Source organism: Aptenodytes forsteri, unplaced genomic scaffold (genome assembly GCF_000699145.1).
Source record: "Aptenodytes forsteri isolate BGI_AS27 unplaced genomic scaffold, ASM69914v1 Scaffold94, whole genome shotgun sequence".
Lineage (NCBI taxonomy): Eukaryota > Metazoa > Chordata > Aves > Sphenisciformes > Spheniscidae > Aptenodytes > Aptenodytes forsteri.
In genome coordinates this window covers 8310845-8337118 of record NW_008795017.1, presented here as the reverse complement: position 1 = coordinate 8337118, position 26274 = coordinate 8310845, and the positions used below count along the sequence as shown (strand labels likewise).

The 26274-nt window shown below is 37.2% G+C and overlaps 1 protein-coding gene across 4 annotated transcripts in view; it reads right to left on the bottom strand.

Moving 5' to 3' along the window:
- Positions 1-26274, bottom strand: part of MYT1L (myelin transcription factor 1 like) — a 130332-nt gene that overhangs the window by 46725 nt on the left and 57333 nt on the right. For all 4 annotated transcript variants that reach the window (XM_019471083.1, XM_019471084.1, XM_019471082.1 and 1 more), the window contains exons 8-13: positions 24183-24290; positions 20785-20996; positions 14683-14930; positions 12095-12331; positions 10067-10188; positions 9075-9143 (exon numbers count right to left, since the gene is read on the bottom strand). In XM_019471083.1, the coding sequence (XP_019326628.1) occupies positions 9075-9143; positions 10067-10188; positions 12095-12331; positions 14683-14930; positions 20785-20996; positions 24183-24290 (996 nt within the window). The remainder of the gene's footprint in view (positions 1-9074; positions 9144-10066; positions 10189-12094; positions 12332-14682; positions 14931-20784; positions 20997-24182; positions 24291-26274) is intronic.

Genomic DNA, 26274 nt, shown 5'->3' with positions numbered 1-26274 from the left:
TTACAGCTGATCATTTTAATGAAACTATGTAAATAGTATAATTCTGGAAACTGCATTTTAGATATTTTTTTAGATTAAATTTTTTTCAAGGGTCTGTCTTTTTTGCCTTTTTACCACAGTCCAAAAAATAATAGATAACAATAGTAATGTGCTTATACTGCAGTCCTCCTCTGCCTCTTTTATATTACAGAAAACAGATACTGCTGGAGCTGAGTGCAGTGTAAGCACAGTCAAACATACAAAAATAATTAATGATGGCCAGTTTAAACTACTCCTCAAAATCTAAAGTTGTTTCACACAGCATACACCAAATGAGCCCATGCTGAAAGAGCACAATGTCGTTATCTGTAGAAGGAGAGAAACCAGCAGACTTTGAAGCAGTGGAAATTCTGTGTGTGTTAGGGTTAGAAGAGCAGTTTTTACATGCAGATGAGCAAATGTAAATTCCACTTACTGGGAATACAAAAAATATTGTAAAAGAAGATTATGATGAGGTGTTTATGAGGGATATGGGATATTTTAGAGATATAAAACATTGATATAGATACTACAGTGCTGCAAAAAATGTGTGCCACATAAAGTCCCAATAGCACTGAGATAAAAATAAAGGGGTGAACTTAACTGCATGGCAAAATCAGATGTTACTGTGCAGATACAGACACCAAGTAATCGAGTTAGCAATTGGCCATTCTAAGAAACCAAACAATGCGAGGAATTTTATAACTTCAAAAGATTTAAATAAGGCAATCAAACATGAATGCTAACCCAAGAGAGCAGCTGAGGGTATCTGCCCAGATCATCACTGTTGTATCTTAGCGTAACTCCACTGAAGGCAATGGAGCTATGCTAATTTACACCAACTGAGGATCCAGACAATCATATTTAGGACTTTGAGTGACAAAATTACTTTTTTTGGGGGGTATATATTAAAGGGTTTTGGCAAGTCTGACCAAACACAGAAAGTGCAAAACACTGCACTTTTAATTCCCCTTTTAGCAACTGTATAGTTTATGCAACTTCCCATGGGGACTGCCTCAGCACTTGGGATATACCACAGCATCATGTTGCAGATCTTTGCGGATCTGGATGGAATGAGAAATTGGTTATGATCTGTTGATTTGAAGCAAAAATGATCAACATTACAATGGGAGTTTGCACAATAACCAAATTGTGCCAAAGAAAAGACCCTTGAATGAATACGAGCAAATGCCAGGCTGAATGATACTAATTATGTAGGACACATTCAATCACAAAGAAGTATGACCAAACCCAAGGAAGGCGAAGGCAACTGTACAAATGGCAAGACTCCAAGACAAGAAGGCCTTAGAGAGATTCATTGGGCATGTTAACATAACTAAGCAAATTCATTGATAATTAATCACAATTAAGTGCTCCTCTCACAATAGCTGCTTAGGGACTGCACAGAATGGCACTGGAATGACTGACAAGAGAAAAGTTTTGAAAATTAAAATGAACTGTCAAATAAACATTCACACTGAAATATTTGGTGATTAGTGAAGAGCTTAGGAACTAAGGGTTGTATCTTCAAAACTGCCTAAGTTGTTATTGCAGACACTGAATTCCACGTTCAAAGTTAGGCATATAGAAGTTGCAGGGATGTGGATGCCCAGCACTTACATTCCTTCTGAAAACAAAGTTTAGACTCTTAAGTCATACAGGTTGTTTTGAAAAAATTGCTCTAATTCAGTGAACGTTCATCTGAATTGAGACTATTTCAGGTGATAGCTAAGTGGCAAGTGGTTTTAAATACTGATTAAAATCCAAACAGCAAAAAAGTACAGCTATCAATCTCTTTTGTTTTAAATAATTAAGTACGTAAAGAAAGAGGCTATAAACTATTCGGGTATTGTAGGTGCCACTACGCAAATGAAGCCTCTAATTTCAGAGCATTTCATGGTATTGAAAACTTACTAAGGCCCTGATTCTGCAAGGTGCTTCATGCAAACAATTTTGTGCCTGCATGGAACATTTCACAGCATCAGAGATACTGATATGCAGATGGCTTTTAAGGAGATTTTTAGAGAGTACATGCTTTTAGGACTACCTCTCAGTAATGAAAACAATGATGAAGGGTCTTATGTAAACAGAACTCTAGTATTTTCTATTTTGGAGACAAAAGTTGACAAACTTAAGTGAGAAAAATGGAATGACTCAACCTTACCAGAGTCTGAATGAGTTATTCTAACAGAAAAAAAGCCCAGCCACTTCCATGTGTAAAACTTATTGCGACTACAGAGATGAGGTTGCTGCAGATGATGGGTTTCTATACAAAGGACATTATCATAACACCACACAACATGAGGTTGGAAATGCTAGGTATAACCTACAGTGCCCATTTGAGTATTGAGAAGTGCAGGAACAGAGCCCAAGGTGTTCTGTTCTGGCCAGGCATGCATGCTGCCATCAAAGATAAGGTATCCAAGTGGAAATCTGCAATAAATACAGGAAACAAAAATGCAAAAAAAACCCACTGAAACCACATGAGATTCCTAATTTCACTTGGCCCAAGGATCTAGTTGAACAAAACGGGAAAGATTATTCCTTATAGGTGAACTAATATTGGGGATCTATGTTCCTTGGTTTTGTTTTTAATAATTTAAATTAGACTTGCACACTAACTTGCAATTTAATAACACATTAAAAACCGCAGTTTGTTTTACCATAACATTGCAGATAAGTTAATAAAACACTATCATTTACAAATGACTCACTCTAGTAATTTTTAACATTACTCCAAATACATCACATCTGGTCCTTGCAATTACATTTTCTATATAAAAGTTAGCTAAAACATCAAGGAACTTAAAAAAGTATCTGTAGATTCAAAGGATACATATTCAGCATCAAAGGAGTATTTCATTATAACACAAGATTGCTTACTAGGCTCAACAACCTCAGTATTCAAGAAAAACTGTAATGACAAGTTCTATTAAGTTTCCCATGTAGAAAAAAAAAAAGAGGACATAAACAACAGGGGTAAAAAAGTGATAATAAGAATGGAAATGGTTATTCCTCTTGCAACAAAGAGTAATTTTCTAAGAGAAAAGTGAGTGAAAACTATATAATGGGTCATAGTCTTACTGAGTTCTTATAGGAGGACATGCAATCTCACAGCAGGAAAAAAGAAAGGAAGGGAAGGGAAGGGAAGGCAAGGCAAGGCAAGGCAAGGCAAGGCAAGGCAAGGCAAGGCAAGGCAAGGCAAGGCAAGGCAAGGCAAGGCAAGGCAAGGCAAGGCAAGGCAAGGCAAGGCAAGGCAAGGCAAGGGATAATACTCCTGTGCAGATGAAGCAACAAATGTACACCCGGGCACTGAACATCAGAAACACCTCAAGTGGCAAACACAGGATGTAAGTGGAGAAATCACTTCAGCAGCTAAACAGATCTCGGCAGAAATAACTGGTTTGAGTACAAAAAGTGACTGTATATTGGGAGAGCTATCAAGGTTGAAAGAGTATATGTACCAATCAATGACCAAGAATAATCTGGTTACCTGTCTAAAGAGGGGAATGTTTCTGTGGTGTTTTACTAATATATCCTATTAATTTTTGTTTCTGCATTTTAATTTTGTATTTGGAGAAGGCCTATTTTTTGCAAGATCACTAAAGCGAGGAAGAAAATACTACTTTTTTCCAGTAATATTTTATTTTATATATTCATCAGAATAAATACAACACAAGCTTCTCCATTTCTGGGAGGATATCCCTTCTTCCCAGCCGCTAGTTCTTGCTGAACTAGCAATAGTTCACCAATAAAAAGTGAATATTAGAGATTATACTAACATGGAAGAGTTTCCTTAGAAGTATGAGTTAAGGATATCCTTTCTATCCAGAAAAAACTGTACTGCATGGAGTTGTTCTTCCCAGAAGAGTTGTGGTTAACAGGGAAAGCTTCAGAGAAAGCTCACCTTTCCATCTGAACTGAATGGAAGACACTACTAGGATGACACGTCTGGGAATAGGGAGACAAGGATAAAAGGAAGATAAGAGAAAGAGTAAAGGATGACCACCAAGAATATGGAAATTAGGGCAGAGTGACATGGAAAGAAGAAGGAGGCACAGAAATTCCAACTCTTACTTCATTGTGGAGAATGTGCAAAAATAGACTGAGCTCCTCACTTTGAGTTAAGAAAAGATGTGGAAAAGAAAAGCTCTCAGGCTTCATTGTAAGAGAGGGAAATGAGACTGTACTCCTCCCTGTAAGTGCCATAGGGCAATACCAAAAGATGTCCACCACAGAAAACAATGATATGCAAAATCTACATAGAGACAGACGTGCTTTGGGACTGAAGGACTGGGCCTATTACAACAGTATCAGATAAGTATCCAATCTTGTAGGCACCTGGTTGAACTGCAAATCTTTCTGAGGTTCAGATTCTTTAATGTAAGCACTAATGGGATTTTCTGGCAGAGAATTGACCCGAGGAACAAGCGTAAATGTTGACAATTTGATAGTCAGTTCCATGGTAGACCAAGCTAATGCTTAGTTACCTATGGCCTTTGAAAAATTATTATTATTTTTACATCAAAGTAGCACTAAGTAGAACTAAGTTAGTCATCTTCTGGAAGTCTCTAGTACCCAGGTTCTCTGGTTCCCACATTGGCAGTACACTGAGTAGAAATGTTCTCATCAGTATGCTGCATTTTGGCTGGGATTGATTTACTGATGATCAAAATGTGTCCTTTTAAAAACAATAATTAATTTTAGGTTTTTTAGTTTTATTTTGAATAAGATTAAAAGTGCTTCAAAATGTTGCTTTTTTATGGTCTTTATAATTCTACAATGGGATTACATTTCTGCAGTAACTGTAACTATTAGAAAAACCTCATATGATAAGGAGTAAATAAGGAAAACTGATAAGGAAAAGCCCCTGGGTAAGATTAAACTGGATTTAAGTTATGAATATTTTAATATTGGTAGCTGTCACTGGGTGGGCTGTTAATTGCTTTCCCATCATAGTTAAGTTTACTCATCAATATAGTGTCCCTAGGTCCTTTAAAAATTAGTTGCTTTTCACAAGTACTATAACCCAAATCGTAATGCTGGAAAAGCTTGGATTCTTGCCAGATACTAATTTCTTCAGAGACCCTTAAAGATGTTGACCTCTTTTTTTGCCAGCAGCAGTAACTGAGAATTAAAGCTGAAGAAATTCTTCTGTTATTTGGAGATCATTGACCAGGCTGTGTAACTGCTTTGGTCTGCCAATAAACCATGCACAAAGACCCTCATGTTTCCACTTGGGCTTTGGGTGAAAGTGGAGAATCGTACAATCTGCATGGTAAACCTGAGCAAGAAGCCTTACAGAAGAGAAGTATGGGTGGTAAGGAATAATTAGGCTGACCCTGGAACAATTTAATTGAAATCTGCAACATTATTATTCTGGGAGCCAGGAAATGTGGATGATGGAGTTTATGGAGCCACAACTACCAAAAAGCAATACAGTGAGCATAACTGTTAGGCAAAATAAACTTTTCTCTAACCTTTTCAGATTCTCAGATTATTTTGATTATGAATATAATCTGAATTATATTATTCATGAATATTATCTGACGTGTCTGCTACTTTTTATTTTAGTTAGGGCTTGAAAAGAATCAATGTGAGCAAAATTCCAGTTAGGAAGCTGCATTATACATAACTTGTGTGTGTTATACAATGCACAGAAGGACATCATGGATTGGTAAAATGTGATATAAAGGCTTCACCAGCACATATGCGATATTTGCTACATAAGTTATGCATGGCAAAGCCATAAAAGTATGAAATCTTTCCAAGCTATGCAGTCCAGAAATACAATCCCTATGCTGCACTATCAATTATTCTACCACACTATCAATTGTTCTCTATACCCCACGTGTTAGAAAAGTATTTTCCAGAAAGTTCACAGAGGTTGAAGTCTTTATGGATGACTGGAAACAACTACATTGAAATCTGGAACAAGGAATAAAAGATGAAGAAGAGATGGGAACAGTACAGATTGGTAGGGACAGGACAGAAGGGATCTCAGCTTGGGATATAGGCAAAAAATGTGTATACATTTCCCTCTACAGCCTGGGGCAGGAGCCAAGGTTACTGATTCTCACTACTCTTCCGCTGTCAGCAAATACGTATGAAAAACACCAGCAATGTTCCCCACCTCCTCCTGGTGCCAGTCCATGCAGAGCGTTATACCTTTTACTGCTGTTTGCCACCACAGTAGTTCAGGTGACCTATATAGCAGATATCAAAAGTTCCCATGGTGGCTGATGGCCTGACAGAGAGCCAGTAGAATCCCACATTATGGAATTTCTGCTTCTTTTCAGCTTGCTCTTTTTAAAAGCAAGGAAATTATACCCCCAAACCTCACACACAGAAATATAACAGATGTAAACGAAATACTTCACAGTTTAAAAAATTCCAAAATCAAAATCACTTATGTAGCTTTGGTTTAGCTGTTTTGTGCATATGCATTATCATTTACATGATCACATCTTCTTCCATCTTAGGCAGAGAACAAGAGCATAAATGAGAGCTGTATAAAGGATGCTGCTATCCATAGGACTCCTACTTCCCTGCTTTCGAATATATGTGAGAAATGCAAAGATGCTTTATTTCTCTCTGTACCGACTGCAGCAGGATGGCTAAGAGGTAGAGAATAATAAAAATATAAATGTGATGGAGGCAGGAGACGGGCTGATTAGACAAGGAGCTTGAGACAGGGGAGCAATGTAGAAAAAATGATAAAGGAAAACAGGACAGAGTGAATGGACCAAGTGGAAGCTGGGACTGATCAGAGTTTTGGGGGAGGAGAAGGATAGTCCCATTGCTGTTCTGGAACACTGGACTCTAATCCTGCTTTTTCTGTGGAGTTCATCCCTTTTCACAAAGGGTCAATCACTCATTGTCTAAAACAGCCAATTTCCCACAGCTCCAAGTGAATTCAATGGGTACTTGGCTTTGTACATATACAGTTCTCTACAATGCGAAGAACTCTGACAAATTAAGTCCTAGAAGTCTCAAACTGAGCAATCAAAATCACATGCTTACGTTTTCTGGCTTTAAAAAGAGGATAATACTAACCCTGACTTACGTCAGTGTATAATTGCAGGTGAAAATAAATTAATTCCTTTATAACCATGATAAATTAATTAGGAAACACCCCGATGCAATGGTAGTGACAAATATGTGAATGAATTAGTAGTTACATCCTGAAAGTACAGTCTGAGAAAAGTACAGTGAATAGCAGACAGGGCCACACATGGGATGACGAGGAAAACAGAAGAAATTCATTAGTTGCTTATGCAGTGATTACTGTCTGCCCTGTGCAATGAATTACTTCGTTATCCTATGAAAAAACATGTGATCAGAAAATGAAAGATTGCCTTGTAATGAAAATACAAAAGAGAAATGAGTTAAGTTAGCCTGCTTAGAATTCTGGCATTTCCTAACTTTTGAATTCACGTAACAGTTTTTATGTGTTCAGTAGGTATTATGATAACTGCTAAATAAATAATTTATGCTAAATGCTAAATAAATAATAGATGCTAAACCTAAAAATATAACTTTAAATATGACTTAATCTTGTTCTCTTTGCTTAGGCAAAACATGAAATAGGTGGAGAGAATGGCGTGAGACAGGAGTGGGGTCTCAAGTTCAAGTGATTTTTTTTTTCTTCCTGGTCTGTATTATGTAGACTTGACTGCAGAAGCTTGAGAAAGGCAGAGGAGATGGGGTAATTCAGGAATACTTTCCTAACACAAGTGGAAACTTTATAAAGGGTTAAAGCAGCAAAGTACGTGCTTAAAGTATTATTCATGCTGCCCCAAGAGTCTTGTCTGTGTTTTGTTTAGGTAATTACATTTCCTCCAACATCTACCACTTGACCCATCCCAACCCAAAATCCAGGTCCAAATCTGAGTTTCTCTGGGGTTATGTGCTCATGTCTTACTCTGTTTATACTTACATGTTTTCCCTGATCTCATTTACATCCCTTCCCCTTGCATATCACCTAGCCTTCTAGCAGCAGATACCAGCATGATCTAAACTGATAGTTTCAAAAAAGTTATTTTTGACTGGGTGGGAAATAAATTGTAAATTTTGTACCTATTGTTTGCATCTAGTGACTAGATTAGTTAAGGCTAGAGAGCAATCTTACTTCAGCAGCTTTCTCATGCTTGCTTTCTTCTCTTTCCCATGCTTTACAGATGGTTTTTTCATCAAGGTATGTACTGAATTCAAGAAATGCTATTTAAGGCACTCATGTATGGTAAAGACAGAATATTGCTTAGCATGGCAGCATAAGCTATCCACTCATACTTTCCCTACCCAATTTTTCCTTTCACTTGTGAACATCTTTCCATGTTAACGATAGTACCAACTCAGGAGTACCACTATCTCACAGCACTAAAAAATGCTATAGTTCTTCCACGTACAGAGTTGCAGTCAAGCATATTGCAGCAAGACAGATCAAAGCTAAGTCTCACAATTCTCTAACTTTCATTGCTCACAATTGTCACTCCAAAGAACTGAAAGGAATTGTAAAGAATGCATTTTAAGTAGGGGAATAACTAAGTAAACACTAAAAAACATAGTCAAATAAGAAAATGCATTAAGCTGACAACAGTGATACAAACCTAGGGAAAATTATGCAAGCATTAGGGATACAACTTGTTTTCTCTTCCCTCCGATCTATGTCTGAGGAACTACAGCACTTTACTGGTTGTGTAATCGTAAGTATTTCATCAGTCTAATTGCATAAGAATTTTCTGTTCTAACTAGCAAACTCAAACATTCTGAAAAAAATTGAATAGAAATTGAAACATTTAGATGAAATTCCAGGAGTTCTGACTTTTGTCCTTCCCTATCACCTAATGAATACATAAAAGGAAATACTATGTCAATGGACTTCTGTATAGAGCCAACCTGTATGGAATTTCTAGAGATTCCAACACATGTTCCAAGCAGGATCAGCCCCTTCTGCAGCAGCTCTCCAGACAGTGTTTCTAATTTCTGATACAACTATACACAATTTGCAGTCAAATAAATATTTATAAAGAGAATATTCATTCTTTGTATCTTACTTGAGTTCTTGTGAGCTTGTGGCCAGCATACTTCGAATGCTTTTGTCAGCCAAGGGACAGCCAGATAAACTGTAAGACATGGCAGGACATACAAGTAAGTTAATCTTCTTATTAACTGAACACTCCCAAACAAACACAACATAAAAATTAAAAAGTAAAAGTTTGTAATGCAGAAAAGCGATGGGGCAAGTGCTGTAATATTGAATTTTGTAATATAGTTAACCCTCTGAATATATTTAGGTATCAACATTACTTCCAAAATTACATACTGTAAATGTTCTTTTTTGTTTGTTTGTTTCTCTATGAACTAGTAAAATGTAACAAAAAATATTTGAGATTCCTGGGTTAACTACTTAAATGCTTAAGAATACTTTGGAAATTTTAGTAATCTATTTAAAAATAAAAGACGTTTATACAACACACAAATTAGCATGCTTTTAAGATCAACATATATTACTCAAAGGGTTAACACATAGTTCAACGTTTTACTTTGACAGCATTGTTGAGGTAAGCTGAAAACAATAAATTGAAAAGACAGAATCCACCATGAAAAAAATGAAGTCACACCTTCTATGTGAGGCGTAATTACCAGTCACATGACCACTCCCATCACACCCTGGTGTTGGACATCTGCCACCAAACAAAAACAAAAACAGCCAAAATAGTAAGTATGTTTAAAAAAAAACTTTTAAAAGTTTCATTGTTTCCAGTTTAGCTGCAATGACTGCAAGGGGTTTTAAGCATCCTAATCGAAAAGCTGCAAAATGAACAGGTTTAAATGAAAATGGCGTCTCAATACAATATAGCATCATTAAGAACAAGCAAATACACATTAGCTTATCACTTTACTTAACTGGCAGTTTGAAACATTTATATGCTGCAAATGTTGCATGCTCATACTGCAAGGCGTATATGTACTCGTTTGTTTAAAAAAAGACAAAGAGAGAAAAGGTTAAAAGGAGAAAAATAATTTCACCTCACATTATGCTTACGTTATTAAATCCTTTTTGCTCTCTTTGCATTGAGGGTATTTAGGTTTAGGACTTGGGATTGTAACTTCACCAGGATACCTTCTTTCTTCAAGCGCCTCTTGGAAAGGATCCAAATCTTCTGGCTACAGGCAAATATATAAGCATTAGTTTCAGCTAGGTGAGGTTACAACTTACACAAAACGATGCAAAGCAGAGTCATCAGACGCTATCTCCTTTTTTATCCTATTCTGCCAGAGAAAATTAATGAAATTATTTTATATTCTTTCACTTATTAAACCTTTAAATAAGACTTGGATATTTCAATGAAGACAACAGAATATGTGGAATATATGGGTTATTTAATTAGGAAAGAAAAAAAAGGGCAGAACAGCTTTTCCTATAGCTGTCATATTATTTTGCTTTAAAAGAATCGGTATTTTTTTCTAAAGTCACCGAAACAGAGACGACTTGGATATTTCAATGAAGACAACAGAATATGTGGAATATATGGGTTATTTAATTAGGAAAGAAAAAAAAGGGCAGAACAGCTTTTCCTATAGCTGTCATATTATTTTGCTTTAAAAGAATCGGTATTTTTTTCTAAAGTTACCGCAAAACAGAGACAAGGGAAAAAGGATGACTAAATACAGTATCTTATGCATCAAAAAGCCATTGTAAATAATATTTTAACTGTTTAGAGCATCTCAAAGATGAAATGGGAGCGATCCCAACATCTACATGCAGAATCTCAATCTGGGGCAAACCTCAATGGATCCGTCTGGTAAAATATAATTATATAATTTATAATTAACTTTACTGATGCATTCAGAAATTCAAAATCATCTATTTCAGCAATGAAGTGGACGAATGCATTGATTTAGCGATTCCTGCAGGTGGTGCTATGAAAACCACAGTAGAAATAGGGAGCACTGCTTACTCTGAAAAAAAACATGCTATACTGTCTGTTTTACCTCACATTTCTTTGATAGTGACAGATTTCTTCCTAACTGCAGTGAAATTAATAGCAAAACTGTAATTAACACCAGAGCTAGAATGCATTCAGTGTATCTAGTGAAAATGCCACTGTTATATGTTTCAAAGTTACTGAAAATAGTTTTATGTTTTTAATTAAAATTGGCAAGAGATGTGCTACACACAAATGATTAGCCTAATTTTCTGTTATAAACCAAGAAAAACCAGACAACAATCTCTAGAATTCTCCAAACGGCTAAACTGCGTTGAGTGCAGCATTGTAAACTACACAGTGGATAAGGTTGAAACCTGATGAACAAAAGCAGTGACATTAAAACTTGCCAGCAGACATCTTCAGTGTCCTGGCTGTTCTAAGTTTTGAGAAGAGAAGTAAAAATAATTCACTAAGATATTTTCTTAATTTGTCTCTTCTGTTTAAAGGGTTTTGCTGTTGTCTTGGTATTATGAATTGAAAAGTAATACTTATTTCTAATATCCCTTCTTTGTATTCTTGAAACAAAGTATTTCATTAATACAGGCCCTTTCACACACAGAGCTATAAGGAGTGTATAAATAATCTAGAAGAAGATTAGCTGAAATAGTTGAAAGCTTACATTATACTCTGCTGCTTTTGTTTAAATTGATTTCTACGTAATATGTGCTTTCAAATACTCAGCACATCATTTATGGTTTTCAAATTCAGGAGAATATTTATTTTGTCTTGAGAGCTGATTATCTCAGTATTGCACAGTTATGTCAACTTGCTTATACAGAGTAACGTAATCTGGATATAGTGAAACATCTTTACTGCAGAAAATATTTGTTAACAAGATGATGCTGTTAGAAAACATGATTCACATTCATGGTTCAAATGTTGTCTTATGGAACTTAGTCACAGATCAGATGTGTGCCAGCATGATACAGTCCTAAAGATTAACCAGCAGAAAGTCCTTTTTGTAGAAAACCACCATTTTTATCACGTACTAATTTTGTTTCCTCTTTCCCTCCAAATTTCAGAAATTCAACGAATTACCAAAATTAGATTGCAACGAGAACTAATAGATGAAAAAGACATACATTAATCTCTTTGGAATCATCTTCATCTATCCTACTGGGCTTCATTTTAGTGTAGTCCACTGGCAAGTCCCAGCAGTCACCCTCATTCAGTTGGTAACACCGGTTATTCATCACGGCTTGCCGTTGCGGGGACATTGGCTCCAGTGGTGTCAAAATGGTACAGCAACCATCTCGCTGCCTCTGCTTGTTCATGCTCAGATCCAACGTCCCATTTTCATCGACTTCCATATCAGGATTCTGTCAAAATAAGAAAAAGATTGTTAATTCGGCTTCACACTAGCAAACTGTTACCTCTCTGTGTTCTTCAATCTGATTGCCTAGCAGAATGATAAGACGCTTTTCCATTCCTGTATAGATTGTAAGCATTGAGCCCCCTCCCACACATAGCATGATGCTGTTACACAACATTAATGCTGTTAAAGTAGATTTCTTCCTGAATGGCTAATCTGATGTTTGGGGGAAGAGGGGAGAGTCTTCATTACCCCTCCTGCCACCCAGCACACAGGTGCAAAATTTGGAATGAAAAGGAGAAATCTCTAAAGGTATTTTCTTGTCATTGTCTTTATGCTCTTGATTTATTCTGTGAGGGGTGAGTATCTATGAGTTAACATCTGCATAATTCTTGTTTCCAGTCCTGACACCTGTCTGGGTGCTTAGAGTAACAAAAACGAACTAGCATCAAATAATCTTTGTTTCTTTGTTTATTTAACATTAACAGCCAATGCTTGAATAGATAATATCAGAAAATTAAACAGGGAGGTAGGGTACCAAAACAAGTCCTTCTTGATACCATTTGCCCATGAGGAAATACATTCAAGTTTCACAGTTCCTTCCCTGCAGATGTAAATGTATTAAGATTTCGTACATCTATCTTTATAATCAATAAATTTAGGTAGTGGAATAGTTGCAACAATAGTTGTGCCAATTTCTGCGGCGGCTGAGGTACTGTGAAAAATAGGGTGAGTATGGGCTCTGACTTCTTCTTTTATAGAAACAAACAAGGGTTGTTTATTATATTAGGTGAGGAGAAATAAGATATCTTAAAATGAAGACAAATTTTAAAAAACTAAGGGCATAAGGAAATAAAAATGCCCACAGAGAATCCCTCTTTTCAAAAATGAAATGCCCCACAAGAAATTTGCTTTCAGAACTAATGTGAATGTGACTGACTCCTCGTATGCCTGGTGACTTTCTCTCCTCTGGAGTAGCAACAGAGCTGCAGAAAAGCACTGTGAATGCAAGTCTGTCTTTCTGAATTACTGTCTTTCGTCAGAACATGTATCTAATTGCTGCTCTCCTGCTAATTTAATTTAGAAAATACTTGTTTATCTTCTCAGATTCATTCCTTCAGTCTCAATATAGGGTGACGCATTAGGAAAGAGGCCCCTTCTGGTTTTGACACAGAAGATTTTTAGCATTTTATTCCAACTTTTTCCATCATGTTGATATAGAGTACAACTGTATTTATTTACATGCCAGAAAGAGATTTCCCTCTTGAACAGCATTAAATAAATTAATGTAAAAAAGCAGCATTTGAAAACAAAGTCACCAGCCATTCTGGTGTAAATCACGATTTTTACTAATACCTACTGCTACGGGTTTAGTTTGTTATGAATGATCAAGGGACTTTACACGATGAGGGGAAGAAAACCTTTGTCTATATGGAGAGGAACAGAACATGTCTGCCAGCTCAAAAGCTCTTCTATAAGCACAATAAAAATGTTTCCTCTGCACTGCATCTGTCTACTTAGCCATCTAGTGGTCTCCTATAGGTAACAGCGTACTGTTTGCTGGTGCATGTTACTCATTTCTTAACAGCTATCAGAGTCGAAACTTAATGTTTATAATGAAAAAAAAAATCTTTGGGTAAATCTTTAATTAATGTTAATAGTGCACTCTTTTTCCTAATATATAAAGCTTAACAACAAAAGCTTTTATTTGTATCTGTATAGCCATTTCATAATATACTGAGGCTCTATGAACATACAGAACGTTAGTGACCCTGCACTACTGTTAGGCACATTTAAAGTCACCTGTACTGGAGGATTTGTTCATTTCAAATGTATTATGCAGTGACTTAAGAACTGTGATATCACAGACAGGCAAGAAATTATAACATACAAGTAGCATAGATTTCTTTGTACTAGATCGTACAACCTTAGGTCCCATTTGTGACTTTTAAATGAAAATACATCGTTAAATCTTAATCCTCTCACAAAATGTATGAATCAGACTGTGTTTAGCAAAAAAATCAGAAGTGCAGTTAATACCACTTGAGCAACCCAAACATCTTTTATAATTATAGATCTCACTAGTAAGAGACAAATTAAAAAAAGAAGGAGTACATGCTATCAGCATCATCAGTTTATATACCGATCGGGATTTCCTGAGGCACTTGTGAGCAATATGCACCTATCTTTTTTTTTTTTTCCTCCCTGCTTTAGCAGAGCCACCAGATTATGTTAATTTTGAGGAAAAGAAAAAAAAAAAAGCAAGATGTACTAACGCTATTCTTCTATCTATCAGGGCCACAGAGCAAGTGCAGTAAAAAGAAATCTTCATCAACAAACAGAATTACTAATTTTTACCCTCGCACAGAGATCCTGAGGCTTAGTGGAGAGGTTCTGAGGCATCTCCCTGCAGCGAGTGGAGAGATTCAGAATAGCAGTAGCAGCCATGTGCGCTGCCTCCATGTCATGAGTATAGTCAAAGCTGCTCTTGCTGCAGGTACTGCTGGCACTGCTGCCTCCACCACAACTCATATTGCTGCTGCTGCTAGGGGCATAACTGCTTGTTGTGCTGCTGGTTGGACTTGAATTCTTACAGTAGCGTTTAGCTGTGGGAAGAAATATGACAAGGATGACTCAAAAGAACGAGCATTCTGCATAAGTGAAGAGAAAAACAAACTGCTGGAGGTGAAATTTATAATGAGCAACTGTAACTGATGCAAAAAAAAAAAAGCCGGCAGTAAGAATGATGGCTGTATTTCTTGATTTCTGTCTGTGACTTTTATATGCTACATATGTGAATTTGTATGAAATAACCTCCTGTAAAAATCTGCATGACGTGATCATGAATTGTTCTGACAAACAGGCTGGATTTAGAAAACAATAAAAACACAGAAACACTGCTTTTACCCCACATATATAGTCAGACAGAAGGTAGGATCTGCTCAGCTCATTCATTTTTATTAACGAGGGGCAACATAACACTATGGGACCTTTCCATATTTACATGAGCAAACTGTTAATTTAAGGCCTAGACTCCCCAGAGCTGCTGGAGATCAAGCCCACTGTAAGGCTGACAGGCTCGGTCTCTGGGCCACAGTGCCACCCATATGTCCTCAAACACTCCACGCTTCCTAAAAGGTTTCTCCTTCCTACATTACAGGCGAATATTACGACACTGGCCATCAGAAAGGAGAGGAACATGATGGAAGAAGGAAGGTGGTGGTCACATGTGAGTTTTACCATGGCTTGCACAAAGGCAGAAGCAGCGGCTGTATAAATGGAAACAGATATAAGTGAAACGTCCCCACCTTCAAACAACCCGAGCACCTACACCTCTTCATAAAAACAGTAAGGACCAAAGACACCCCTTCCTGCTCACGCCGAGTACAGCGGCACTCAGCCATACTCTGACTGATAGAAGCTGCGAGCGGTCACAGAAGAGCTAAGGCACTGACAAACCTCACATCCAGCCTATCTAAATACAACGCAGCATTGTTGCTGCATTTAAGAAACGCTCCTTGCAGCCAAAAGTATTATAGTAATAATGCAAAACAGCCCTATTAGCCCACTTATTTCTCTGACCCTCTTCCCGAATAAACTGTTTTAAAAGTGTTTATATAAAATGCAAGAAAGTGTCAGCTCGTCTCCTAAATCTAAAAGTTTATGTATTTTCATAAAAAAATGAAAGTCAAGGTCAGAGGATACATAAGTGCGTATTACAGCGACTACTTCCCCTTAAGATGGAAATGTATACTGCAGAGATCATACCATATAGCACAGTATAACAATAACCAACTAGCATGCTGATTAGAGAGATATACAAAAAAGGTCAGGCCCTAGCTAGATCTCTTCTGTGATGGGCTCCATTTAAATGCCAGACTCTTCAGGTGTATTTGCCTGAGCAGACATACATATAATAATCTTCTCCCATGAGCACAGCCCATTTGTGAATCACAGGCTGCTTTGGTAGGCAGGCAGGATTCAAAAGAAGAATCTGAAAGCAAAATATCCCTGCTAGAGCGTATGTCATCCTCCTTTCTCTAAAAAACTGAAAAAAATCATGGCATTATTTTTACTGTAAAGGAAATAGTGTTTCACTTAATTCATAACAGATGGAGTTTTCTCAGGAAAGCCAGATAATGCACAGGGTGTGATTTTTTTTAAGTGAACTGAATGCTAAACATTCATGACATTTCTTTGTTTTGAACACACAGTAGCACTATTCTAGCAGGGTTTCCACTAACAATAAACCTGTGAACTATTTCTCGAAAGTTTCATTATTAATATAGGAGTCAGTGGTGGTCCTTAAAAATTCAGCATTTATCCATTGTTACTTTGTAACATTATCCAAGACACACAGAATTTTCCTATACTTAAGGAAGGAAATAATTGAATAATTCAGTTTCTACTGTGTTAACACAGCAAGCACCCTGTACCACTGAACTTGTCAAATTAGAAATATCTTTCAAAATTCATATGAACAAATAAGACTTCCGTCACTTGCAAAAAATGTTAGTCTTGTTACAGCAGGTCACATTTAGACAGACATAAGAGAGATACTACATGGGAAATTATATATATGAGAATGTGTGCTAAAGAAAGGGAGGGAAAGAGGCAGCTTTATACATAGGACTAACCATCAGAAACTCATGCAGGCTCTGATATGGACTCCTCTGTGGCCTTGGTCAAACTATATTATCCCTCGAATCCATTTTCCCTATAAATAGAAAGTTGCTTCTAAAATTTAGTTGTGTTGTGATTCACTTGCAAAACACTTTGAAGATGTAAAGTGCTATAAGCATGCTACACAATTACTAGCTTTTAGATCACCAATAATTTAAGCAAAACTGACTTAGAGAGAAATGGTCATGGTTATTTTAACTTTACTGTAGCTGTACCTTTTAAGATGTCACATAACCGAGACTGTTCATTTCACATTAGCTTTTCAGGAGAAACAAAGATCACCAATTTATCATGAACTAAATCAAGTAGATCTCTAACGAAGGGAAAGATGCATTGTTTCAATACCGGATAATTCTGCTTGCTATGTCGCCCAACTCTGTGGCACCAGGTTTTGGAAACTCTGCAGTCCCCCCTACGCTTTGTGATCCGGAGTGAAACCAAACGTGGGGAACACCTTTCACATTAAATAAGAGACACAGGTCTAACCAGCTGCACACTCATACTGGCCTCCTGTCAGACATGCCTGGGGGCTGCTTACAAAGAACCTCTCTAAGTCTACAGCCTCTTCTTGCTAATTAATAATGGAGGTGTGGGAGAAGTCCCAACAACATAAAGGACCAAACTAAGATATTTGGAGTGGAATTAAATTGCGCCCAGGCACCCTCATCTCCAGTACTGCCTAAACACTGAATATATTATGTAAATTAATTACAGATTCAACACGTTTTCTGACTTGCACAGTAAGAGATTCATCTCACCTAACTTCAGATATCTGACCTAGTCATTACAGGCTTCCTCTACAGGCAGTAGAAAAAAATAGGAACTTTCAGGCAATGATTCACCTGACCAGTTTTAAATACGTACTTCAGGAGGAGATGAATTGCATCACAGAAGTGTCTATCTTTCTCCTTGGATCTGAAAGGGGTGACAAGCTCAGATGTAGGTGTTGACATTATAAAAGTCTAGATATGGTTAGATGAATCCCACTCCTAACATTTTCTCAGTGTTTTGATGGAAGGACCCAGTCCTACTGGTGGGATGAGAGGAGCTCCTGCCATCACCTGAGCAACTGAAAGGGTTGCTGTCTCCTCTGCCTGCTGCATCCAGATGTTCTTATCTCTGCTGCTGTAATACCATAAGCCCAACATCCAATACACTATGAAACTGGTTTCAAAGGAAAAACAAGCCCACAAACACAAGATTTCTCAAGAATTGTCAGAGCATCCTACCCCACAATACAAAGTATCCATTTTCTGTTTGGTTTTTACTAAAGCTTGCTGGAAAAAAATCAAGAAAACAATCCAAAGGAGCTATTTATGTTCATGTCACTCACAACCATACACTTATTGGCCATATAATCCCTTTCTCTGATGATGAAAATACAGTGCTAGCTTACAATTTAAAAAGGATTGAGACATGAACTTACTGATTTTTCAGATCCTTAGACTATTTGTCTCATCTTATATAGTCAGAAAAACTAGAGTGCTGTTTACTTGCAAGTTCCGCCAAAACCTTAGGCTTACTTTCAGGTCTTTCAGGATGACTTTTCAGAACTAAATCTGCTTTTATGTAAATGTGTTTGCTGACATACATAGCAGGTGTGCACTCTGTACCTCCATAATACCTTTAGTAGCAATAATTAATAATTTTTTTTACACACAAATATGAAATCACCTAGAAATATTGCAGTTTCCTGAGGAAAAGTGTCTCTTTGAAGTGAAGAGCTTCTTCCTGAACTCTTTTTCATATTCAGTTATTTACAATAACTGTCAGCAAAATCCTTGTCCCATTGAAAGTCAGTGCCACTGATTTCGGTGTGCCCAGGATTTCACTTCATCGTTCTATGAATTTAGCTGATTTTCGTGAGGAACTTCGAAACCCTTTGCCAATTTAAGCCAAGTATGATGGAGTGCTTATGGAATATCAGAGAGATGTGAATCCTAAAGGTTTCATGAAAATCACTGATAGGGTACAAAGAAAAACTCAAATTAGGTCCCATTTCTGGGACCATGTTGGCATGTCTGTCTGGCCAAACAGCACACACATCACTTGGAACGAGGTACAGCATGTGCTGCCTCCTGCAGAGCCAGGGGTATGGAACAAATCCATAGGGAATTAGCCTTCGTTTGGCAAACAACTTTCTCCAGCTACAATGGGCTTCAGCTGTTCTGAGTACACAAGAACCACATATACTTGCTGTACCAGCATGAATCGCATGTATACAGTGTCCCTCAGTCCTCTCTGGCTCACGTTACTGAGCAGTGGAGCAACCTAGTCCCAGTCTTACCTCCAAGTAAAATTCCTATTTATATCAAAGGAAGATGATAGCCTTTCATTATTTAAGGCCACTGTTAAACTTGTGTTTAATGTTACATGTATTTTCAAGTTCTGGTGATTTGGAAAAAAAAGTGGAGTTTCTAATTGTTTGCTGAAAAGGGGTCTTAAATGAGAAAAATATGTATCAGTTGCTTAAGCATCAGTAATTTGATCTGAAAATACGTGTGTCCACAGGATCCCCAGCAATACTCTGATTCTTTCCTTTCCACAAGAGTAGACAGAGCATATACACAACAGTTAATATCTCATTTACCTTATATTAATGTACACTCATTAGCTTACTAACCACAGTTAGTGCTTTACCTTTAATAATGTTCAAGCCCTTATTCTGATACAGGCAAACAAGACAAGTGTATGAGAGAAGAAAAAAGGGCACTTTTTTACTCAAAAATATGTTGCCTTTCACAACCCTTCTCCTTTCTGCTATAGTGCAACAACATGCCTGTTGATTCTATGGGAAAGCAAAATATCCAAAACATCAGAAATATGAAGGCAAGAGCTATAGCAATTTTCCCTTTCTCCACTTACCTACTTTTGAGCGTCAGAGTCTGTGTTCAGGCAACAGCATAAATTGTTCTACCTAGTATATTTATTTCTGTTTTCCTAAACAAAAATCTGACACCTGCCTGAAATTTCCTATGGTAGTCAGTGAGTAGTATCAGATATTTTAACCAAAAAATAAACTGTTAACATTCAAAAAAAAGAAAAAAAAAAGATAAAGGCACAGTTTGGTTTTATATATATATATACACACACACACATATAATATATATACACATATAATTGTACTGCTCTGAAAAGTTCCTGATGTCAATCCTAATCCTCATTCTTTATCCCGCAGTTCATTTTTCTCCCCCGATAAAAATCCTCTTGCCTGACAGACCCCATCCATTGTCTTCTGAACTGAAGCCACTTTCAGCTTACTCCTAAACATGTTACTTATGTTAGGTTTTCCAGAGAATTCAACAGGTGTATTCATGAGGACAAAATGAGCAGAAATGCCTCATTAAGTAGTGGTGATTTCTGAAGTGCAATGAGATCCAGGTTTTCTACTTCCATATCCCCACAGAGCAAGTATGTTATCTTTATGGGTTACCTGAACTACCGTACGGAAGCGAGAATCCTAATGTGACCCTTGAGGCCAGGTCTTCCAGATAGCAACATAAGGACTAGCTGTATTACTTAGCTTTTATTGCAATCTCAACACATCCCAGGAGCTTAATAGCCGGAGATGTTCTTTTGCCAGTGCAACAATCCTGAAGCAAGCACCGTATAAAACAACGCTTTTTAAAAAGGCCTTTAAAATAACTTACACATGACAGCATTCCTCATAATACTATATGAACATGAAAACATGTCTTATTTGTATGATGTTTACATATACAACAACATGATTAACTGCAAACTTGTCTCTCATGTATAAGAGTGTGCACCTCCTACCATCATATCCTTTGGGGGATATATCCCTGGATTGCACCTTGGGAGCTATGGCTCTCTTGCCATAGGCATGGTTGTCATAACTGTTATATTCAAACGTAGTCTTAGAGTATTTCTCTAGTTCCTTGGCCAAGTTGGAGCGGGGTGTGGTGGTGGGGACATTGTTTCTGTAGCCATACTGAGGGATCTCCAATTGCTTAACAAAGCACATGGGCCTAGAAATTAAAGATATGTAAAGTTTGTTAGATGCAGTTCAGTTTACTGTGTCTGTGCATAATTTATAGTTCAGATTAGAAAATCTTAGTTATTTCTTGTACTCAAGAGACAGCAATATATTATTGCATTTGCTTAGTTTGGTTATTTTCAGCAGACAAACAATATATATTTTCTTGAACAAAGCCTAGACAAAATTAATTCTAATACCACTAAATGTATCCTGTAGCTAAAAGTATTTTAAAATTCTGTTTTAAAATACTTCAGGGTTTCCCTTTCCCCATGTAATTGCATCACATAGCAAACATTTTCTCTTTTAGAAGGTGAATTAAAGAGAGGCAAGCAGACTGACAGAAGAAGTTTGGACAAATTCCTTTAAATGTCAAAAAGAAAAAATAGCACTGGAAGCTCCACTTAATTAATGGAGTTTCCACTGAATTTCTTTCAACAGAGTTGTATGCTGTTTTCCTGTACGCTTTCCAAAGGAGCTAGTCCTGTTTCATCCCTCAATATACAAATTCATGTTCATCTTGAGAAATACACAGGAGAGTCTCACAATCTCTGTTGACTTTGAGCTGCTGCCTCGCAGATCCTGCTCACCCTTAAATGCAAGGTTCTGGCAGGAGCTGCGATTCTTGATACACAGATACACACCTCAAGGAAGGTCCTGCAAATGAATACAGAATACAACTGTATCAGCTAAGTTTCTCTTTCATTTAGAATCAGGGAGGATAGTCAGGAGAAGCCCTGACTGATCTATTCGGCCATTGGAGAAACTTGTGAAATCTCAGTGAAAGAATGCTGTAGTGAACTCCTCCACTGTCGTGCTGTCTTCTGCATGTGGATACACAAGTCATCAGCTCTCAAAGCAGGTAAATGAAGGTCAGATCCTGCAGACCTTACCTATATAAGAAAGCGTTATATGACTGGGTCATAGGGAGCAAATGCTACACAGTGCTGCATGTCTACCTACTGCGTTTAGCAGGAGGTAAAGATGATGAACAGCACACCTGAGGTGCTTCTGCTGGAATCAAGAATCATCTAATCAAGTCTTTTTTCTTTTTCTTTTTTTTTTCTTTACTGCATTTATAACCAGAGAAAATGGAAGGAGCATTCATAGGAACATAAATTCAGTCAAGACCAGAAGTATCATCATGCTGACTGACAAAATGGAATGTGATAAATAGTAAGAAATAGCTTTTGAATATTATGTTTTTCTGAATGAATTCATTTTCGTAGAATTTAGTCAGGATATTTATGTAAAGATCACCCAAGAAATCATATTAGTCATACTATTCACTTTGATTTATGTATGCTCATTCCTTTAGACACTTCTTCCTCACAAAATATGGTGGGCTCATACAATGAGCTGATATGAATAATATTTTGATCCTGTCTCAAGATAATCTATATTTAGCTAAAAAAATGCAATTCAGATCCTGTACATTCAATGCAAATCCAAAATTTCTGTGGAACAGAAGTCCTATGAATTTAATTTCTTTTTAAATAAGAAATTTTAAATGCAGGTGGGATGGAAACTGGGATGAAGACAAATATTCAAGATTTACTCTTAGAACATCTCTGTCTGCCCATCAGTTGCCTGCATGCAAATATTATAAATAGCTCCCAAGTTCTTAATCTTAAATACTTCAATGACTTAAAGGTAAAAGGGAAGCAGGAGACAAGATGAAAGCATTATTTGAGTTGTCTATAAAACCTGAAACACAGGGCAGGCTCACAAGCGAAGTTAAGATTGCAGCGCAACTTCCTAGGGAGTTTGCCAGCAAACTGGATGCTGCTTTTGAGCAGTTGCCTTCTTTGTATGGCATCTGACTTCAGTGGCTTCCCTCTAATGAGCAGTGGTAAAAGCCACCACATTTTTGATCTGTCTTTTTCCATCAAGTGAGAAACTGTGTTATTCCCTCAAAGGGTGTTTTTTATTAATAGGTTTTGAAGAACCTTCTCGAAGAAAACTGTCTGGGATGCTGTATGAAAAATTGTACAATCTGAATTAGCTGCATTTAAGATAAAGCCCATCAAAAACAGAGGAAGGAAAACAAAGTCAACAGGCACGACAAAAAATCTGTAGATGTGAACCATAATTCTGTGTTCTTAGCTCTATGGAAAGACTGTTTTTTTAAAAGACCATCAAGATTAGATGAAGCTTTAAGAGAATATTCAAAGAATGATGTCGGTAATACAGTAGAAAACTTTCATTTTAAGCAGTCCTATCAGATTTTAAATCTAGAAGATGGCTAAATGCTAAGAAACCTATGGGATAAGTAGGAAATTCTGGGAACTAAAGCTGCGGCACTTCTTCCACGCTCTTCGAGGCAGCTGGGAGGGATGTACCTATCCCAGCCCACAGATATCGCAGTATCCATGGAGAAATTCTGCAGCTCTTGGGGCATCATCAGCATAAGGCTGGTACAATCATGCAGAAGTCTAGTTCCTTTACATATATCCTTCACGCTTCAGCTCCTTAGAAATAATATTTTTTCCACCCACATATCTCAAAAGAGGAGACAATAGCACAAAGCTGGATACAGCTTTGGATAAATGCAGAATCCTGTATGGATGAAGATAAGGGGTACAATTATGTCAAATTGGTTCCAGGTCCTTCCCGCATGAAAATTTAGGACAATTTTTCTCTCTTTCCATCCTTCCTGGCAGTAAGTGGGGGAACAGAGACAAAAACTAAGTCTGACCTTATTTTGGAATCTAAGCTATACCTGGCATTTTTCCAAGTGTCCTGCCAAAACGTGTACTACCAGTTTGGTAGTGTAAATAGGGCTTCTGGTTTAATTTAAACTGATATTTACTAGTAAAAGCCTGCTGAAAAAACCAAGACTTACCGGTAAATATTAGTTTATTCCCAAAAGATACCAACTTTTTTCACATTGTTCTTAGACTTTGCACTCCAGCAGTCATCTTTACACCAAACAATGCCTAAGACAAAAATGAGCTTTTCAGCTTTACATGTATTTGCCAAAATAATTACCAACCCTCCCCCATGTAAATTGAGTGGGAAATACACACTGTGAGAATTCGATCCAGAAGCCCTAATTCTAACTCTTCTTTAAAGGAGATATATATGTATATACAACGTATATAAATATAAATTCTCAGATTAGGTGAATGTGTGATGAATTCTGCATAATAATAAGTATTATAGTGATTTCTAATACCTTAAAACCCGATCTGATGCCTGGTTTGATTTTGACACATCACAGTTCTGATGCTTCTCTTGAGCTTTAGCCAGTTTCTCTGCTGCAGCAATAGGACATCCAGAGAGGCTGCAATTACAGAAAGGAAATTTAATTGTCTTGTCCTGCGTAGTTTCACATTATAGCACTGATCCAATTACTCCTTCTCCTCCTTAGCCAGCATCAGGAAGAATCTGAAGGAAAAGAGTTTCCACAAGTTTTTTGGTCATATGTATTTTTTCTAGAATAGACTTCCTTTCTTCTGCTTTCAAAGTTGCATGGTAGATCTTACATCTGCTCTTCTTCTCTGACTGTACATGGGTAGATTATTCATGGATGTCAGCCAGTGAACATACCAGTAGGAGAGGAGAATATAAACTGGAATCTACTGTGCAGCTCTGCTAGCAGACTTGTGACCTTTATGCATCTATAAATGTTGCCAATGAAATGGCTCCTGAAGATGATTAAATGACAACACCATATAGGCCAAATCTTGCACTGCTTCACACCTCATTCAGCTCCATTAACTCCAATCTTTTTGCAAGGCATATAAATGAGTGCAAAATTTGGCCTTGGGTCTCTAAGTCTACATCTCAACTATGCTATACTTAGTATTTGTTCATGAATTTCAGCCACTAAAGTGTGTTGTCTAATAGTAGATGATGTAACATGAAAAGAACTTCCGCACTTGAATTGAAATTCAATTAAATTTGCAAATGCTAAACTGTTATTGAAGTGACAATAATAAGCCTGATTCTTCTGGAAAAGATTTAGAACAGGGAAAAATAAATATATTGATGCCAGCAGATGGTGCTCTTAGTGAAGCTGTAAAAACCTGTGACCTGACAATGGAGGGGGTCCTTTCCTTGTCATAGTCTATTGCGTGCTTATGTGACCGCAGATCTCTGTGTTCTCCACGGGAAAAGAAATTAAAATGAAAGGCAAATCAGTGCATTCCCAGATGTTCCCTTCTCTACAGGAAATAAGGGGGGGAAAAAAAGAATAAAAAAAGTGAAGCAGAGCAAAATGCCCCAAAAGCTGCAGAAAGAGGTGAGCACAGACTGCAGACTGCTCCCCCCAGCCCTCCCTCGCTGCTCTAGTTCTGCAGAGGGGTGAGGGGGCTCTGTGCAGTTTTGGAGTCATGCCAGAAGGCAGCTGCGCTCCACTGACATGCTCTTCTTCAGACACCTCAAATATTCTAGTAGATATTCAACCAGAAGTGAATGCTGCTTCGAGCAGCAGTAATTCCCATAAAGCCTTCTCAGAGGTTTTTGCTGCATCTACTGGCAGCATCACTGCAGAGGAGAAAGGGGTACCAGAGCTTATTGCAGATGGGTTGGTACCCACAAGAGTCTTCCGGGAGACATGCAGTTAATATGAGGGGCTCTAGTAACCCAGAGCTTGATAAGACTGAACATCCAGTACCTGTGTAGTCCTTTAACCCTTCATATTACAATTAAGAGTAAAAAAAGGAATTCGATAATAGGAACCTTGCATAGTTCCTTTTACCCTCTTAGCCACATTTCCTGGATTTTTTAAAATTGTAAAGAAATAAGCAAGATCTTGTTCTGTGGGAAAATTATTACATGTGCTAAAAATTACAGTAACATTTTGATAATTTTGTTATTTGTTTGACAGAATTTAATAGGCAATGGCATCCCTTTTGTAAGAATCTATCACTAATCTTAGGAAACTATAGAAAAGTTGCTTTTTTTCTTGATCTTCTTTTGTTTGACTAGAATATTTACATCTAACATTTCTGGCTTCTCATTTTTAAATTTAGTGAGACATTTTCATAATGTTTCTTAAACAGGCAAAATTCTCATTCAGTTTTAGCGAATTTAATAGGCAATGGCATCCCTTTTGTAAGAATCTATCACTAATCTTAGGAAACTATAGAAAAGTTGCTTTTTTTCTTGATCTTCTTTTGTTTGACTAGAATATTTACATCTAACATTTCTGGCTTCTCATTTTTAAATTTAGTGAGACATTTTCATAATGTTTCTTAAACAGGCAAAATTCTCATTCAGTTTTAGCTGAATACGGACTTTGGGGTTGAGACTGGTCAGAAGGA